Source organism: Phaenicophaeus curvirostris, chromosome Z (genome assembly GCF_032191515.1).
Source record: "Phaenicophaeus curvirostris isolate KB17595 chromosome Z, BPBGC_Pcur_1.0, whole genome shotgun sequence".
Taxonomy (NCBI): Eukaryota; Metazoa; Chordata; class Aves; order Cuculiformes; family Cuculidae; genus Phaenicophaeus; species Phaenicophaeus curvirostris.
The window spans coordinates 19,960,181-19,979,482 of record NC_091431.1 but is presented as its reverse complement, the minus strand read 5'-3'; the positions used below and the strand labels follow the sequence as shown (position 1 = coordinate 19,979,482).

The window sequence follows — 19,302 nt, the reverse complement described above, 5'->3', positions numbered from 1 at the left end:
TCACCTTAGGTTCTCTTTATTTTAAATAAGCAAATTAGAGAGGAGAGAAAAGTTGATGATCTTCACGGAGCCTCAGTCCCTTGGGATGGTTCAATGAGTGAAAAATGGTGCTGTCTTACAAATATTGTTTACTGGAAATAAGTAAGTTGGGAGGGTAAATATGCAAAGGTGTGATAACTTTAAAACAAAGGTTTGGCATTACATCAGTTTGGACTGGAAGCTTTTGTTAGGTCAATTCTGTGACAACAAACAAAAACCTTAAGTTCTAAGGACACGTTTGTTTTTTTTTAATAGGTGGTATCATGGAAAACTTGACAGAACAATTGCAGAAGAACGTCTTCGGCAAGCAGGGAAGCCTGGAAGTTACCTTATTAGAGAGAGTGATCGGAGACCAGGTTCATTTGTGCTTTCATTCCTTAGTAAAACAAATGTCAATCATTTTAGGTAAGAATTAAATATTTTATTTTAAAATACTGTAATCTGTTAGTTTTTTGTTTCAGAACACAAAAAAAGTAGAAACTGGAAACAGTCACTGTATTGTAATTGAGTAGTGTTGACCCTTCTTGCATGGTACAACTTTTTACTTGTGTCTAATTGTTTTAAAATATGCTGCTTAAAACCTGCTTTATAAGCTAAAGAACAAAAATGTGAGGAAACTAGCAACATCTGGATAGAGAAGCCTGTTTGAAGAAGTCATGAGTAGCCTTAAAGCAATGTGCTGTCAGTCAGGGAGTTTGTTCTGAGTCTGTAGCCATTGTAGTTTGCAAGATGTACTTACAGTGCAAGCACATCTGCTTGGTTCCTTAATTTCGTGGGGGGGGAAATAAACCCCAAACAGCCAAGAAGAAATGAAGGGATTATGTTTTTAATAATTGGAGGGTTTGATGGAAACAGCTTTCAGTATGTGTTAAGAGTTAGTTGTTCTAAATACAAGTAGTTCTTTATGCAAAGTTGTAACGAGGTTTATTTTACCGTTTCTAAGTTCATTTATTCTCTGATGTAAATGAGATGTATTGTGAGAAGAGCTTGAAGGCTCATCAGCAAGTGAGAGTGTGCAGTGTGATGTACATTTTTACTAATAGGAGAGAAAACCTTAGCAATAGAATAAATCTTTGTCAGTTGTCTTGATAGCAACAGATGAATTCAAAGTGAACTTTGCAGCTTCTGAAAGTTGGAATGATTCAGAATTGCAGCATATGAGCCACTATGTGTGTGGTTTATAAATGTAGGGAGCTTTTGTTTGCATCTGCTGTGTGAGAGAGTGTGGTCCAGAAGCCCTGATCCACCATTGATATGATAGCATAGTTCTAAGCGAAGACGACACAGCACACACAAAGTGCCTCATGTTTGGCTCTTGCCATCTGAGCTTTCAGTTAGAGCTTCTCAGCTGTACTGATGCTCCTTTGGGAGCTGGCTAGTGCATAGCAGTAGGTGAAAAGTGAACTGTGCTATTACTGGCTTTCTAGTGCTTTTGTGGTGTCCTGGATTATCTTTAGTAACTTCTTCTGAAGCCAACTGACTGTTAGTTCATGCCCTCCTTAAAAGTGATTCTGGCATCTCTGGCAGCAAATAGTCTAATGATTTCTCCTAAGGAAAGGGTCCTCACAGTATTTTTAAACCTTAAGACATATTTCATTCTGAAATCCATGAAACACACAGAGGTAAACATTCAAAGGGAATTAATTTAATAGTAGTTAGTTGATTTAATAGAAGTTAATACAGTTTTTCAGAGATTAGACACATTTTTCAGTTTTGTTCTTTGATGGCCAAGTGTGTATTTTTGTTCATTATTAGGTAGGCTGCTCTTATACTCAAGAACAGTGTCACCCTCAAGAGCGGCAGCCTCAAAGTAATCTCAAGCAAATACGAGGATGCATCTCCTGTGTCCCACAGAGCAGAAGTGCTGTTCCCACCTAAGCTTGATCTTTGTCAGTTGCAGCCTACCATGAATGAGTGAAACTTTCATTACCTGGCAACATCCATCGCATTTTGTTTCCTGAAAGCATTATTTTTTACATGAAACTCTCCTTAAAAATGAACAGTTTTTAAGAATTCTTCATTGTGTTAAACTACTGAAACGTTTTTTAAGTTTTTCCCCATCAGTTGGCAAATTTTAAATTGGCTATAAGGAGAAACTTTGATTGTTCCAAAGTAGTTTCTTAATTTTAATATAGATACTAAACCAACTGTAAAAAAATTATTAAAGTTTTGAAGGCATTTTTCTGCATTGTATAATCAAGTGCAGTTACTTGTTGAAATATTTCAATACTTTAAGTTTATATAATCCTGTCATAAAAGATGTATGTCCTGCATTATACAGTAATAATGCTATTGAGTCTTTGTGCATTATTTCAGCTTTCCAGGACACCTACAATTACATTTTCCAGTTTAATTTCATTTAGTTCCAGCAGATGTGCTGTCTTTTTTGTGAATCAGCACTTCCTTCAAAGTCTCAGAGTACTGGTGTGTCATTTGATATGTTTCTGTAACCTTTGATGAAATATTCATTAGCTAAGATTTTACTTACTAATTGTTTTTGAAGAGCTTGTGGTGCTGCATTTTGCTGAATGTGAGCACTGCTTTAACCGTTTAACATTAACTTATTACCCCTTTTTCTTAAAAAGAAAATGGGTTGCTAGAAATTTTGTCATGTCAAGCTTTTTTTTTTAAACAGGATTATTGCCATGTGTGGAGACTATTACATTGGTGGACGTCGTTTTGCCTCACTCTCAGACCTAATTGGTTATTACAGTCACGTATCCTGTTTGCTGAAAGGGGAAAAGCTCTTATATCCAGTAGCACCTCCAGAGGCAAGTAGTAAAATTTTAAAGTGTCATTTACTTTAATACTAGTGTATTTAATCATAGTTTTATCTAGAAAAAGCATTGTAGAAAATTTCCTGTATTTCTACACAGGCTGAGCTTGTGTTGAGATATAAGGAATATAAATATGCATTGTTGCTGACACAATGTAATGATTAAAAAAGAAAGTTGCTGTTTAATGAAAATGTAATGAGAAAACTGGACACCAGGTGTTGCTGTTATCTCCAAATGTGCCAATAGCACTGTAAGTCAGCAGAAATAAACAAGAAAATGTGGTTCTTGGCTAGTGAAGAGTGCCATTGTAATGAAACCTTTGTTGTTTTCTGATATTTTGTGTATCTGACAATGGTTTCAGAGTAGGTGTCCTGGAAATAACCATGGTTTCTGAAAACATGGCTCCTTTCGCATGCCCATCCTTAAAACAATTTAAGTAATTAAGACAAACCAAACACTGCATAGCATCCCCCCTAAACAAATCCCAGAACCTAAATGAAGATGTTTCTGAAATGTAGAACTTATGGAAATTTCTAAGTGGAATAAGTTTAAAAGTATACTTTTATGTGAATTTAATGTTGAAGATGACAAATATAATTTAATTGTCGTGCTGCAAGACAAAACAAAGTGAGAAGTTTTGTAGCTAACTATGAATTGTGCTTTCCTAGCACTCAGTGGTTTGGAGCTTTGAAAATTTAAAACTGGCAAGGGGTTGTAAAGTGACTGCCACCAGTCCTGTGCCTCAGAGTAGTATAACACTAGGGTCAGGAATTCTACATTAGAAAGAGGGAAAAACATTAACTTTGCTCTCTTCTCTTAAATTGCAGCCTGTGGAGGACAGAAGGAGAGTTAGAGCAATTCTACCTTACACCAAAGTGCCAGAAACTGATGAAATAAGGTATGTTTTAAGAATAGTAGCAGTTGTGAAATTCACAAGAGTATTTATAAATACTGATGATTTAAGTATGTGTTCATATGCAAATACTGTCCAGTTGCATCTTAGACTTAACTCAGGCGAAAGAATGATGCATCTCTGTTTTTCTGTTGGAAATAGCAATAACACTATTCTGGATGTATTTGTTTGTATTAATGGTAAGGGAAGTTACACTAAGTTTAGAAAGTAAAGTTGGTGATGTTATAATTTTGAAGTATGTTTTATAAAGCCCTACTTTTTTATCCAAGAGGGTAAGTTCAAGTAAGAAGGAATTCTGTGCAGAAATGCCTCATGTGAGCGTCTGGAGTAAAAGAACTAGTGTTTTTTTCCCTGAACTGCCTGCAAAACTTAACTAGTAAGAGGTAAATAGTTCAAGCCAAACCTAGTCTGACCACCAGAAAGAGAACGTGAGCTTTGACTAGTCACGGATGTAAAAAAACACTTAAGAACTTCAAAGTATTCATTTTTGTATGTGCGCTTAGAAACTTGGTAACTGTTTTTTCTGAGTTATCTTTACTTCTCTATCTATAGAACGGACCAAAAGTGATTCTCCCTTCCTTTCTCATCCTGCCCTCCTTTTGGAAACAGTCTGTATTGAACAAATGATACTTTAAAATATGTAATCTCCCATAATTTTAAGATCTTAAAAAAAGTTATTTAACTACAGGCTTCTCTCTCATGTTCTTTTACTTAGAATCGTATCATGGAATCATAGAATGGTTTAGGCTGGAAGGGAGCTTTTCTGTTCACTTCTACTTCCTTTCTAGCATTGATGCCTCAATAATTTTTTAGGGATTGTCTGTATTTCTGGCTTTTCTTGCATTTTCATGGTACACCATGTGGAAGTGAAACAAAACCATCAGCCCATACCCGCTAGAAAAGCAATTGCTGGGTCCCTGGAATTGATGCTGCTTCCTTGAGATTTCAGAATTACTCTTTTCTAGCTGGTAATGTAAGAGGGTTTGAAGGAGAGTTGTAATGATTTCTAATCTGATTTCTAATGACATAGTCCAAGTCATGTAAGTTTTTTACACATGAATTGTATTGATAATTGGGTTGGTTTTAAGGAGCATTAGCCTAAGATGCAGTGAAAGGTGTGGAAGCTTTGTATCTTTATTGAGGGTGGAAATTTATCTCAGAGCTGTTTTTATTAAGTGGGTGAGAAAATGGCAGGTCAGGGAAGGGACTTTTAATTGTATGTTCCAAGTAAGGCTTCCTACTATGTGTAAGGATAAAAAGATGGATTGAGTCCATTACATACTTCATTGCACCTACCAAGTTAAAAGGAAAAAGCATTTTATTACGTTCCTATCGTAATAATAATTGTAAAAATATATACCTTTTCTCTGTCTTTTAGGATGCAGCAAAAATGCAAAGTCCTGTCCTTGGATTTTGAGGTCCATATGGCTAAAACAGTTCTGTTTGTGGCATAGCTGGGACTAAAGCTCTCAGATTGCTCTAGGTCAAATTAATGTGCTCTTGGAGACTATGCATTTCAGGGAATCTTGACTTAAAATTTTAATCTTGTGGTTAATAAACAGAAAATTTGGAGTATTACAGGTGAATTTCAGCCTGTGTTCTGTGCAGTAACTTAATGCATAGCTCTTTGTAACAGAGCTAATGGAGGGTGTTCTTGCTGTTTGTCACACATTCTTAGGATTTATGTTCATTAGCAGGTGAATTTATTCTGTTTTCGATAATGGTTTGTTGGGTTATGGTTTTTAATTCTTATCATTTGCTTTGTGCTTGAGTTAATGGCTTTTCTGTTAGCCTGCCTCAAATGAGAGAAATGCCATAGACGTTTGCTATGTAATTCTGGACTGAAATAGTAGTCATTGATCTTCAGTACTTCACTGCTATTTCCTCTACTCTGATGCATCATCAGACTTGGTTGAGAAGTCTTACTGTACTACAGTGAAAGGTTTTCATTTGACCTGAGTTTGGAATGACACTTGGGGAGTAACTTACAGTAGCCTTCCAGAAAACAAACTCCCTTGGACATGTTAATGTTTTTTATTTGTGATTTTCTTGTAGCTAATGACATGATTTCTCTGGTAACTCTTTTGTGCTCTCCTTGTAACGCTTGTCTTCCTATGCGAGGACGTGAAGAATGGATATTCCACAGTCTTTTATTTAGTTTTCAGTAAAAGGAGTAGTATTTTTTTTATGGACCATTAATTTTATATTAATAAGGTTTTTACTTGTGTTTAGTATTTGATCCTTCTTGACAACAGAACAATATTATTGCCTTCTAATATTGTCATTACTGTGTTTTTATTATTTTATTATTATTTTATTATTTTATTATTTGGTGTTATTTTTTTATGCATCCTTAGCACACTTTAAAGGTGACAGAACTGAAGCATATATTGTTATAGGCATAAATCAGAAGTATAAATACTCATATATAGCAAGCACTTAAACTGTGAGGAAAAATACATAGGGTGTGCTCAGGATGTCATTTTGCATTTTTCATGAATAGTTTTTCTCAAATGCTTTGCTGAATTTATACTCAGAAATTCATTGTGTTTATAGAGTTTACGTTATGATTATATCTCTGATTCAAATCTTGCTGTAACTCTCTTCAGTTTTCTTAAAGGAGACATGTTTATTGTCCATAATGAATTGGAAGATGGCTGGATGTGGGTTACAAACCTGCGGACAGATGAACAAGGTCTTATTGTAGAAGACCTTGTAGAAGAAGTGGTAAGTGGTTTTATATTCAAGTTTATTAAATAAAAGTGTTAAGTTTATATTCAAATTGCTTAAATTCAGTAATAATGAAATAAACTAGAAGAAGTGACATTTAATTGCCTATTTTCGAAGTATGTATTTTTCTAAACCTAGTTAGTGGATTTACTACTTAAAGGTTTGTTAGATTACTTTGTGTGTAATTCAGTATCAAGACAGTGCTTATCCATTTGTTGTCCAAATAGAAACACCAATGAATGGTAAATGTACTGGACTGTTTCCTAAACTTGGCTGTCCTGATAAAGAATCTGCTAGTAATTTAATTGCATTTCTTTCTTGTATTTGCCATAAAGCGTTCATGAACTGTACAGATTGTAATTTTATATTGTGATACGTGTTTCTTTTAAGGATGAAGTGTGGGTGAAAAATGTCTTGATGAGTTAATTGCACCTAGAAGGGCTTATGTAGGCTCAGGACAGTAATCGGGTGCTCTGAAATAATTCAGTTACTGTAGGGGAATAGTTTAATGGAGTTCACAAGGGGAAGATGATGATCATCTACTACTACTACTATTTTCGTTATTATCATCATCATTTTACAATCTCAGCACTGCTTTGGAACAATTGGAGCAGGATTTCCTGCACATTATATCCACTTTTGCTAGTAGTGTTATTACTTGTAGATGCTCCTCAAGGATCTGTGTTAGGATGTGAATAGTTTAACTGAAGTGTCAGTACTAGACTATCAAGCTGTAGGCTGTTGTATCAGTGGTTAAGTTAACCTCAGAAAAGCAGAGGTTTCAAAAAGCTACCACCTCTAAAGAAGGACTTAAAGCATGACAGGAGCAGTCTGCTGAAATATCATATTTTGGCTGAATTTCTACTTGATGAGTGAAGAGAAAATCTTTTCACAGAACTGCAGTAAGACCTTTAGTTAAAAAAGTGTCTCAGACTTCTTAAAGTTTTTTTCTAGAGGTCTTAATCTGTGATGCTTATTTTTCTAAACTGAGCTGTACTGTTACTATGCACTTAATATGTTAATTTTTTCATTAGGGAAGAGAAGAAGATCCACATGAAGGCAAAATGTAAGGATTTTTGTTTTGTTAATAAAAGCAGTCATAACTGTTTGTAAACCTCAGTCATGAGATTACCAAGTTTTGGGAAGGTGAAATAAAGAGTTTTATTTCTTCAACTCGACCTTTTTTCCACAGTAGCTGCTGAAGATGCACGGATAGTTAAAATTAAAGAATTGTGCAATAGATATGCCTGTTGCTAATGGGTTTTGCAGTGTTAGAATCTTGGATGATTCCCCATATGATCACTATCAGCCAAAATATGCACAGTGGAGTATCTTTGCCTTAGAGGTAACCTTTTTTCAGATCTGCATGACTCTTAAATCCTGGGGGAAGGTCGTGAGAGACCTTATAGCAGCCTTCCAGTACTTGAAGAGGGCTACAGGAAAGCTGAGGAAGGGCTCTTTACCAGGGCCTGGTATGATAGGACGAGAAGGAATGGCTTTAGATGGGAAAAGGGAAGATTTAAATTGGGCGTTAGGAAGAAATTCTTCATGATGAGGATGGTGAGGAACTGGAACAGGTTGCCCAGGGAAGTTGTGGCTGCCCCATTCCTAGAGGTGTTCAAGGCCAGGTTGGATGGGACCCTGGGCAGCCTGGTCCAGTGGGAGGTGTCCCTGCCCATGGCAGGGGAGTTGGAACTGGATGGGTTTTAAGGTCCTTTCCAACCCAAACCATTCCATGATTCTATATGTGTTCCCTTTGCTTAAATAATTACAATTTTTAAAAGATGGACTAAAATTTAGAATCAAAAATATATTGATATGTCAGACTGTTGATAGATTATTTTTAGCAATGAAGATGAGTGGCAAAAAAAATTCCAAGAAGTTTATCATGGATTAATTATTTTGTCCGTACTTGCACCTCCTGTTTTCTTTCACTTGCCCAGTTTGCAGGCTCCGTGGGGCTGATGGCTGTAAGAGGCACTTCTTGTTACCTTAACAGAAGAAAGAAAATCACTGATGTATATGTTTACTGTTTGCTAGTGTTCTGCTAGTCCATCTGCTAGGGAGGCCTTCAAAGGGAGGATTATTTATTTATTTATTTATGTGAAAAGCAGTTCATCACAAGTGCTTGGAGCTTTGGTACTGTCTGTCCACAGTTATTTGTGCTGCTTGGGGAAACAGTGATTCAAACATTCCAGTAGGCAGAAGTTGTCCTCTAAAGGTATTACAGAAGGACAGAGCTATATTTCTTTTCTGATGCAAAAGACCTTATTTTTAGCTTTCCTTTAAAAGAGAAAATAAGTTATTAAGTTGTAGCATGTCAGGCTGTCCTATGTAATTGTAAGAATTGGACTGACTCTGAACGGGAGCTGCTGAGCTTTTTTAGGACACGGCTCTGACACAGGACTCTGGGAAGACACAAGGTGTGAGATCAAAGCAGTTTGCGTTCAATCATCTAGCAAAGCTGGGTTTTATTTCCACAGCTTCTGGGAAAGTTCAGTTTGAGTTTTTCTGTACAATGTTTAACCTCCTTGTTTGAGCTTTGAATTTCATGATTCAAGTCATTTGCCATGTGAGATAGACTTCAAATAACACCAAGTAAATTATCCATCATTTAGACAATTTATTTTAATCTCTAACACACTTGGATTTGAATGGCTGCAAGTGCTGGACGTTTATTGGGGTGAATTTAAGTATATAGCTGTTAGAGTTTTCTGTGCTTTTGGTAGAAGAGAATCAGTAAGTAGCATGGCTATCTCATCTATGTGTATTAGGTCTTTTAAAATAAAGGTCAATTCATAGGTGCCAGAGCCTAGAATATCACTGCAGTCAAAAAAGAGAGATGGTAGTCATGCTTTCTAATTTTTCTCTTCATCTTTGTTAAGATGGTTCCATGGGAAGATCTCCAAACAAGAAGCTTACAATTTGCTGATGACAGGTACTTGTATTCCTGATTGAAATACAGTGGTAGCAAAATGGCACAAGGTGACCCTTTGCTTACTAAACTGTGGTAAAATATCCTCTGATGTGTGAACATACATGACTGTCTTAGTCTGACCAGTCCCCGTGATTTTCACCTTGGTCTAATACTACATTGGAAGAAGAATATTGTGGCTATGACTGTTGACTGTTCTCAAGTACAGTTAATCTAATAATTCGTGATTGAAACAATTTTTTAAATTAATTCTTGTGTAATAAGTTATTTTGCTTATTGGTCTTTGCATCAAATGCTATAGAGAATATGCTTTCATATACTTAAAGTAAAACATAATACTAAATTTTTAGTCCTTGCACAATGCAAATATTTCTTTAAATGCAAACATGATGACTTCTGACCCATATTATTAAATAACATTCTTTAAATATTGGAACAGAAATTGCTAATTTTTGAAAATGTCAAACGTCTTTTGAATTCATAAAGAGGTGGCAAAGATGTGGCTAATTTGCCAGCTACAGCTAAATCACTTCGCATTGATTTTGGGAGTTTAGCACTCAATTTGTTTAGTTTGAGATCACTGCTGGGACTTACATCAAAGACTATATTTCTTCAACTATGCAATTCTTGCTATTTTGTGTGGGAGTAGACTTGTATGTAACACTAAGAAAAGTAACACTGCTGTGATATCTTTCCAGTTGGTCAAGTGTGCGGTTTTCTTGTGAGGCCTTCAGATAATACTCCTGGGGATTATTCGCTGTATTTTCGGACCAGTGAAAATATTCAGCGTTTTAAGATATGTCCAACCTCAAACAATCAGTTTATGATGGGAGGCAGATACTATAATAGGTAAGGTTTCACAGTTAGTGCAATTGTGTGTGCTTTATATTTGTGTAAAGAATTGGTATAACTTGCTCCAGATAATTAATTACTGCTGTGATTATGACTTAATATTAGTCATAGTTTTCTTAGTAGTATACTAACCATCTTACCTAACTTGCTTACTAGTTGCTTGTAACTGAGCAAGTTCTTAAAGCATGCAGAAGCCTGAGTGTCATTTGTTTTTTCCGAAGTATTGTCCTTCTTTCTGGAAACCACTCAAATTGTGGATTGTATGGATTATATGTGGATCTGTAAATAAGAGAATGCTGTTTTGTCATGGAAGCTGCTGTTTATATTCTTGTCTGTTGGACATATTTGTTTTCCCTTTTCAGTCTCAGACATTCAGTACCGTTTTCAAATAGTAGAAATATGTATTTACAGGAATGAGGTAAAAATACCTTCGCTACTGGAAAAAGACATTAAGTTTTGTTGTAATGCGTGCATTAGACTTGGTTCAGATGTATAAATCATTCAGATTGAGCAGATTTAGGATGCATTTGATTTGCTGTTGATACAGATCCTAGTAATTTGTAGAAAAAGAAGTAACAAGAGATTGGTTTCCCCTTTTGTGGGAGAAGCCATCAATACAACACCATCCAAGAAAATTGTGGAACCATAGAATGGTTTCGGTTGGAAAAAACCTTTTAAGACGAAGTCCAACCATTGATCCAGCACTAAGTCCACCACTAGACCATGTCCCCAAGTATTGACATCCACTTATCTTTTAAACACCTCCAGGGATAGTTACTCCCTTTCAATAAAGGAGTTCCTTCTAATATCCAACCTAAATCTCAGCTGGTGCTTCTTGAAGCCATTTCCCCTTGTCTTGTTACTGGCTACTAGGGAGAAGAGACCAAGCCGCACCTCACTACAGCCTCCTTTCAGGCAGTTGTAGAGAGCAACAAGGCCTCCCCTCAGTTGTCTTCTCTCCAGACCAAACAACCCCATCTCCCTCAGCTACTGCTCATAAGACTTGTTCTCCAGCCCCTTCACCAGCTTTGTTGTCCTTCTCTGCTCATGCTCCAGCATCTCGATACCCTTCTTGTAGTTAGGGATACAAAACTGAACACAGGATTTGAGGTGTGACATCACCAGAGCTGAGTACAGGGGAAGGAGAATATTGGTTCTAGCGTTATGATAGATGCCTGATTTCTCAGCAGTGAAAACTCACCTCCATCTTTTTAACAGAGGCTGTTGCCTGCTTCATGGATTTGGCACTTTTCCAGAATTGCTAGCTTACAGCCAGTGCATTGTTCATCCCAATAGACAATGTCTGTTGTTTCCAGCTTGGTTTTTGAGTGGGTAGACATCCAGCAGCTGATGTGTCTGAAAAAATGTTGAGGTCTACTCACTTAGAAGTTAAGTGGACTTTTTCAGAGGACTTCAAATGGACAGTAGTGTGAGGCACGTGAACCTATGCGTATCCCATACGCAGGCTACTTGAATGCCTTCTGCATTAATCAGTCTGACCTCCAGACATCCTCACTGGAACCCGAGCTAGCTGCAGGTGTCAGCCTTGCACCAACACAAATGCTCTTTTGCCCCTTCTCTAGTCACATAGCTGATAAGGAGGACGGCAGGCCAAGAGCCCCAACCCCAGGTGATGTCAAAGTAATCAGCAAATTAGTGGAACTCTTATTATAAAGTCTCAAATGGGTCTGCAGCATTAAATAATATGCCTTCAGAAAGTTACTGCATTAAGTAAGGTGCTTTTTTACATTATTACTATTGTTATACTATTATTAGATTCTACAATCGTCCTTGAGGGAGGAGATTCTTCCCCTCTTCTCCGCTCTTATGAGACTCCACCTGGAGTGCTGTGTCCAGTTCTAGAATCCTCAGCAGAAGAAGGAAATGGAACTGTTGGAATGGGTCCAGAATAGGCCACTGGGGTGATCAGAGGGCTGTTAACACCTCTGCTGTGAGGAGAGGCTGAGAGAGTTGAGATAGTTCTGTCTGGAGAAGAGAAGGCTCTGGGGAGACCTTAGAGCAGCCTTCTAGTGCCTGAAGGGGCCACAGGAAAGCTGGCGAGGGGTTTTTTCACAGGCATGTAGTGATAGGATGTGGGGGAATTGCTTGGAAGGGGGAAGATGTGGATTAGACATTCCTTGAATTCTTCACCTTGAGGGTGATGAGGCAGTGGCACAGGTTGCCCAGGGAAGCTGTGACTGCCCCATCCCTCGAGGTGTTCAAGGCCAGGCTGGATGGGCTCTGAGCAGCCTGGTCTGGCTGGAGGTGTCCCTGCCCATATCAGAGGTGTTGGAACTGGATGGACTTTAAGGTTCCTTCCAATCCAAACCACTCTGTGGTTCTGTAATTATGATGCTGGATTCACTTGAGGTGTGTGCATGAATTACATATATCTGAAGAAGACCATGTTCTGTGTTGAACAGAAACAAGGTTTTGAAGTTCAGCAGCACTAATACCTGAGAAAATGCTATCAGAATTTTTTCAATATTTTGGTACGTAGTTTGCATGAGTCTTCCTCAGTGTGAAAGCAAACCTGCGTATCTTTGAAAGGCTTAATTTCTGTTCATGTTTTGGAGAATTGCTGCTGCTCACATTCAGTCCAACTTTGTATTGGCTGCAAGTTAGTGAACTTGCAGGAAGTTAAAACATGTAATCAAGTTCACAACGCAAGATCGTCTTTAAGATCCCTTCCAACCCAAACCTTTCATGATTATATGATAATAAGGCCACAAAGTGAAGATGCCAGCTGCCTGGATTCTGTGATGTAAGATCTACTGCAGTGAGCAATAAATAATGACCAGGGAAGAGGCAATAACCTTTTTAATCGTGTTAGTTCATTTCATGGGGACACTAAGGAAGAAGTCTTTAACAAGTTGAAGGCTAAAGTGGTTTTGTTGTTTGGAATAATTGGAAATGACTAAAAAGCGATAAACAGGGCATTGAAACCAGAACAGAGATACACAAATCTTTATGCAAGATCACATCTTTATGCAGGATAATGAAACTATTTATAAGCGTTTATTGGTGCAGAGTGTTCTGTCTTTGTGGCTTATCTAAAAATGTAGTGTTTGTCTTCAAGGTAAAAATTTCAGATTTAAAAAGTGCTGCTTCTTGATTAAATGCATCTGTTTGACAGTTTCCATTGTCTATAAGGTTTTTTTTAAGCTGTTTCAATAATTGCTCTCAAGGTATCTCCTTTGAAATCTGATGCTAGAATTAGACTGGATCTTTATGAAGTTGTTGTTACTAGTAGAGTATTTTTAATGTTCTCTAACAGTTTCTGTGGTAGCACAATTTGAAAATTTTGTAGGTGGTTGGAAGGCAATTTTGTTTCAGCTGGTAGATTGGTCTATATTGTGATGTGTTGAACAGTATGGGTTTAATGGTGATTCTTTATAGTTTAATGGTGTATCAAATGGTGCTGCATTTAGTTATGCTTTCTAAGTTCTTTGTTTGAAATGCCAGCTGTTGAAATAACTATTTAAGCATTAAAAAGCAAAAGTTGTGCTGTTCATGATGACGAGATGCTTTTAAAATCATCCAGGTAGCTGAGACTTAAGGAATCTAGCAAGCTTCATGCTTAGCATTTTGAAATTATTAAAGCTATTGTGATGTAGTATTGAGATACATCTTTATCTCTGTGTTGCAAACCAAGTTTAACAGTTGCTTTTTCTAAATCCATGCTTCTTTATACATTCCTTGACACATTTTGTGCAAGTAGGATTTTTGTTGCTGCATGACATTGAAGAAGGCTATGATTCATTTTCCTGTCTCCTAGATAAGTTTTGTGGTCAGTCTGATTCTGTCTGACGTTTTATGTGTTAGATAAATTGATCACTCACGGATTTCCACTCTGTTGTGTACTTGCCTGGAGATACGTGGTATCTTTGAAGTGTTTATCTTGTTAAGGCGAACAGTACATAAGTGACCATCCAAATTGCGCTCACTAGTGGGAGTGGAGTTCTGCAGAGCCAAGCCCTTGGTTGCTCCACCAAAGTATAAAGTCCTAGTCTGTATTGTACTCTTGATGACAAAAGGAGTTTTTGAATAAAAGCGAGTCTACTCTTCAGCATGTATTACAAAACAGGAAGAAAATAGGCGCCTGCTCCTAATACTGAGGATCTCCTGCTGGCATTTTTAACGAAAAGAGGAGAGGAGGCATTGGTGATTAAGGTATTCTTCATTTGATGAGTGAGGAAAACTTTATAATGTGATTTTATTTAGTTTTATTTATTACAAGATGTTGTCAGTACCTAGTCAGTGTGCAAAATACAATAGACTAAGTCATTATTTTCTGTAGTGTGGTGTATTTTTATGCAGAAAATATCATACGCGATTGTTTATCAACAAAATTTGAAATAAATTACTGAGTTTCAGAAAGAGAAATTCATGTCATTCTGTGTAATTAAAACAAAATATTTGTTGGAAGATGAAATGTTTTATCAGGCATGCACTAGTTCATAGTTTTTGAATGGGAAAGTGGAACAAAGATGTTTTGCTGTTGCTTTATTTAAATGTTTCTGGGATTATTTTTACATTATCAGATACTGTTCCTGTGTTGGACACAACTGTATCTTTTTGTAACTGATCAAAGATTTCAGTGATGAGTGCCTTGTGGGTTATTTTGGCACACACTGCTAAGTGTGCATGAAATCAGAAAATGCACTCAGTTGTGTTTTCTTTTCTACTTAATTATTCAGTTCTTTTTTTAAGTTGATACCTTGCGTAGGAATGATTAGTTTGTTGATTTTCATGTAGCTGTTTTATGTTACTGTGTATATTTCAGCAACTGCAGAAATAAGTTAGGGCAACTCAAAGGACTTTTAATTTCACTTGTACCTGCTGCTACTTCTCTCCTGAGCTTCCCAAGCACAATTGCATTCTGAACCTGTTGATTAGAATGCAAGCTTCCCTGTAGAGAGGTGCTACCAATGGAGTGTTTAATTGAACAAGATAGTTCAGTGATTGCTAAATATAATCTGTATAAGCTCTGCTGCAAACCTTTGTTGCTTTCTATTCCTGTCCTCCTAGAAAGATGCAGCTCTGCACTTACAGTATCTTCCGCTCCCTTTCCCTTACTTCCCTTCCCCTTAGTCTAGGAGTTTGAAAATTATATTGCCAATGAAATAGCAATTTTCAGCCTGGTTGAAGAGCTGGTTACATGTGTGCTACTTGCAGGTGGAAAAATCAGTGTGTGCTTGTTGGGCATTTTAAGCAACTTAATTAAAATATTTTGCAGAGCTTAGAATTAGTACATCCTCAATAGGATTTTGTGAACTTTCTTGACTTCAGTGTATTAGTAAATTCTCATTGCTACAAATGAGATTATAGTGTTTAACTATTGATTTTATTAAAATTTGTGAGGAATTTTTCAGCAATTAGATGGAAAAGCAAATTCTTGGAGAAAAAAGCTAACGTGTTTTAACATTTGAATTTTCTTTTTCTCATTGTAACAGTATTGCTGACATCATTGAGCATTATAGAAAAGAACAGATTGTTGAAGGATATTACCTTAAAGATCCTGTTCCAATGCAGGTAAGACTTCATCTCTGAGCGTTTGTTGCAAATCATCATTGAAATTAATTCATCAACTGAATTATAGCTGAGATACCAATGGTAGTTAGACAGTGTCATCTCCAATTTTGATGTTTTCAGTTTGTGTGTTTCTTTTGCTTTATCCTCAAAGGCATTCACTTACCAAAGGTTGGCTTGTAGTCAACAGAAAACATGATAAGTGCTGTCTCTCCTCTGAGGTTCTGTGCTCTGTGGCCCAGCTCTGGGCCCTGGCTCAGCAGTTCTGTGCCTTAGTCCCGTATCAGGGGGAACCAGGCTGCCATCCTGTCCCCTGTGTCTGGGGTTTTTCTTCTGCCAGAGGAAACCTGTTTGCACAGAAAATTTCATGAGTGATTGCAGGGCTTGTTCTGGCGAATCTTTGCCCTGTAGCAGAAGCTCATCCTAATAGACCACCAGTAACAAGCACACTACATCATATACCTTTTCATAAGCTTGTGGCTAGCATGTGTATGTAGCTTATATAAAATATACACTTCTGTTTTGTTCCCTCATCATTCCCAAACCTTCCTGTTTCAATGGCTAGAAATTTGCCTTTAATTTCCTCCCTAAACAGAGTTACAGTCAGTTCATATAAGCTAAGCATACCAAAGCTGATCCAGTCCCTCTGTAGTGTTCTGCAGTACAGATTTTCGTGCAAGCTCACCATTCTGGAATGTGGTGAACCAGAACAGTTTAGAGTAGCATGTCATGGGTAATTGCTTTTCTCCCTGGAAAATACCTAAGAGAAATATCCTAGCGTAGGTGTCATTTTCTGTGCTGGCTGGCCCTGGTGGGCAGCTAAGGACCCACACCTTTGCTTGCTCATTTCCCTCTCCTACGGGATGGGTGCAAAAGCAAAAAGCTCCTGGTAGGAATAAATACAGTTTAAGAAGTGAAGGAATGGAGTTAGGGAGATGCAAAGGCAATCACGCACTGCCTCCCACAAGCAGACTGATACCTGTCTGGTTGCTGAGCCATGGACGATGACAACCCCTAATGCACAAACACAGGAGTTTTATCTCTGATCATGAATATCCATGTTTGGTCTGTTGTCCCGCTATGTCTGCTCCCAGTATCTTGACCTCCCACCCCACAAGCTGCCTCACTGAGGAGGAGGGGCAAAGAGGGAAATGGAGACAGTCTTGGTGCTGTGCAAGCACTGATCAGCAACAGCCAAAACACAGCACCATGAGGGTTGCTGCTCTGCCAGATCCATTAACATCATAGCCTCATTATATCAGCTCAGTCCTCCTGTGAGTGACTCAGCTGCTGAAGTTTCTTATTTTCTGTTTTCTCATGGTATTAGCAGGTGTGTCCTATGCTGTACCAGTAGACTTACACCTTTTTATCCCAGTCTTTCCTATACTGGTAATTGTCTTGTGTCATCAGTGCTTCCTAGTTGTTTGCTGCTATTAACTCGGACTTGGTAATGCGGTTGGGACGAAAAGCAAATATGAATCCTGAGTCTGCTCCTTGAAGGAATTCACTATTAACTTCCCTCATGCTCCAGCACTCTTCTTGAATTATGACAGTCACTGTTTTCATTTTAGCTTTTTGCATATGCGCTTACAGTTCCTTTATTAATGATCTCTGCGTTGACTAGTTCTCTGCATGAGAATACTTGAGATTCTTTTAATCACTTCAGATGTATTTGTGACTATCTCTGTTTAAAAATTCAGGGGTAAGTGGTCTGATTTATTTTCGGCTTTGTGTTCTCTCCCTTCCACATACTACCATGCTCTTTGATTTTGGTGTCGGTCTGATACTTCCTACATATAATATGAAATTTACCTAGAAATAGCTGTCGCTAGTCTTGTTTTGTGGACTCTTGCTTGCATAGTTATGCTATGGAGATTATCTTGAGCTCATAAACATCTGGATGTTGGTTCCAATGTAGGTCCTGTAATGTGTATTAGTATTACTGAAGTATTTTTTAATTTTACTATTGTCACGTTGTTCAAAATCATAATTTTTGTAGATACATGGGCAGGAGAATAGCAGTATATTTTGTATGAGCCCATTCATATGTTACTTTTCATCTCATTGCTCTTCTCACTGCTTGACAGCTTTGCTTTTCATGTTTTCTTATGGTTAAAGAGCTCTTGCTGGTCACCTTCCTTGGTAAGGTCAAACTTAGCTTGGCTTTTGGCCATTCTCATTTGTTACTTGTGTTTCCAGGTACTGCAGTTTTCCATATGAATTTATCCTTCTTCTGTTCACTGTTTTTACTTTCTTCTTTTGTTGTGAGTTCTACTCAGTTAGGACACGTGAGTTCTAGTGAGCTTGCTGAGGGGCTGTGCCCCTTTGAGTGAGTTGGTTTTGATTGTGATCTGCACCATTCCTGTTGCTCTGGTTTACCCTTGGCTACTCAGTCTCAGAAGCTTTGGAGAAGACAATTAGAAGCAGATCGATCTTCAAAGACTTGCTTAAATTTAACAGAAATCGCAGTGAAGGATGCTGCTTTTTATTTAATATGAAAAAAGAAACAGTGTTACTTTGTAGAAGTTGGTTTGTATTGAAAACCTTTTTCTTCTGTCATAATTCTGGGAATACGGAAATAATTATGTTACAGTTCTAGTAAGGGTATTTTATGAAAGATCATATTACTTAATTAAAATGTTTGAGTGAACAGTAGTAGTGGGTTGGTAGCATTCACTGAGATGATCCTAGTTGCAGCTTCACAGTATGCAATTTTTTAGTGATGACTTCTGTGCTTAAAATATGTTTTTCTCACATGTTTACCAGCACCAAGAGCAAGTGCTTAATGATACAGTGGATGGAAAAGAAATCTACAACACAATTCGTCGGAAAACAAAGGATGCTTTTTATAAAAATATCGTCAAAAAAGGTTATCTTCTGAAAAAAAGTGAGTTATGTTTACTTCTATAAATTATTTTTTAAAAAAATGCAGACGTGGATCATAGAGTCACAGAATATCTCAAGTTGGAAGGTATCCACAGGGGTAATTGAGACTAACTCCCTGCTCCTCTCAGAACTACCTAAACAGGACCATACAACTAAGAACACTGTCCGTTTGCTCCTTGAACTGTAAACAGGCTTGGTGCTGTGACCAAAACTCACTATTTATACTGACACTTTAACTTAAGTGTGATTTTCTCTTTTGTTTTCTTAATTTACAAAATTTACATCTCCTTTTAAACAGTATCATAACTTTTCACTTGACTACAGGTAAAGGAAAGAGATGGAAAAACTTGTACTTCATATTGGAAGGAAATGATGCCCAGCTTATTTATTTTGAAAGTGAAAAACGAGCCACAAAACCTAAAGGACTCATAGACCTTAGTGTGTGTTCCGTCTATGGAGTACATGACAGCTTGTTTGGCAGGTAGGACACTGGCTTTTAATTCACATATGTGCAGCATGAGAGCTGACTGCTGGTTTGAGGAAAAAATGAGACAACACATGGCTGTTGAACAAGTAGCCCATGCTTGCACTGTGACTCTTGGCTCACACAGAGAGGCTGGAGGTGGTGGGGATTGCAG

At 37.5% G+C, this 19,302-nt stretch overlaps 2 protein-coding genes across 3 annotated transcripts in view; one reads left to right on the top strand and one right to left on the bottom strand.

Moving 5' to 3' along the window:
* CCNH (cyclin H) overlaps positions 1-19,302 on the bottom strand; it is a 264,197-nt gene that overhangs the window by 201,435 nt on the left and 43,460 nt on the right. The gene's annotated exons all lie outside the window — the stretch shown is intronic.
* RASA1 (RAS p21 protein activator 1) overlaps positions 1-19,302 on the top strand; it is a 63,815-nt gene that overhangs the window by 16,117 nt on the left and 28,396 nt on the right. The window contains exons 2-11 of the mRNA XM_069880009.1: positions 295-444; positions 2,675-2,810; positions 3,644-3,714; positions 6,339-6,456; positions 7,494-7,525; positions 9,345-9,397; positions 10,093-10,243; positions 15,703-15,781; positions 18,545-18,665; positions 18,989-19,145. Coding sequence (XP_069736110.1) covers positions 295-444; positions 2,675-2,810; positions 3,644-3,714; positions 6,339-6,456; positions 7,494-7,525; positions 9,345-9,397; positions 10,093-10,243; positions 15,703-15,781; positions 18,545-18,665; positions 18,989-19,145 — 1,068 coding nt within the window. The remainder of the gene's footprint in view (positions 1-294; positions 445-2,674; positions 2,811-3,643; positions 3,715-6,338; positions 6,457-7,493; positions 7,526-9,344; positions 9,398-10,092; positions 10,244-15,702; positions 15,782-18,544; positions 18,666-18,988; positions 19,146-19,302) is intronic.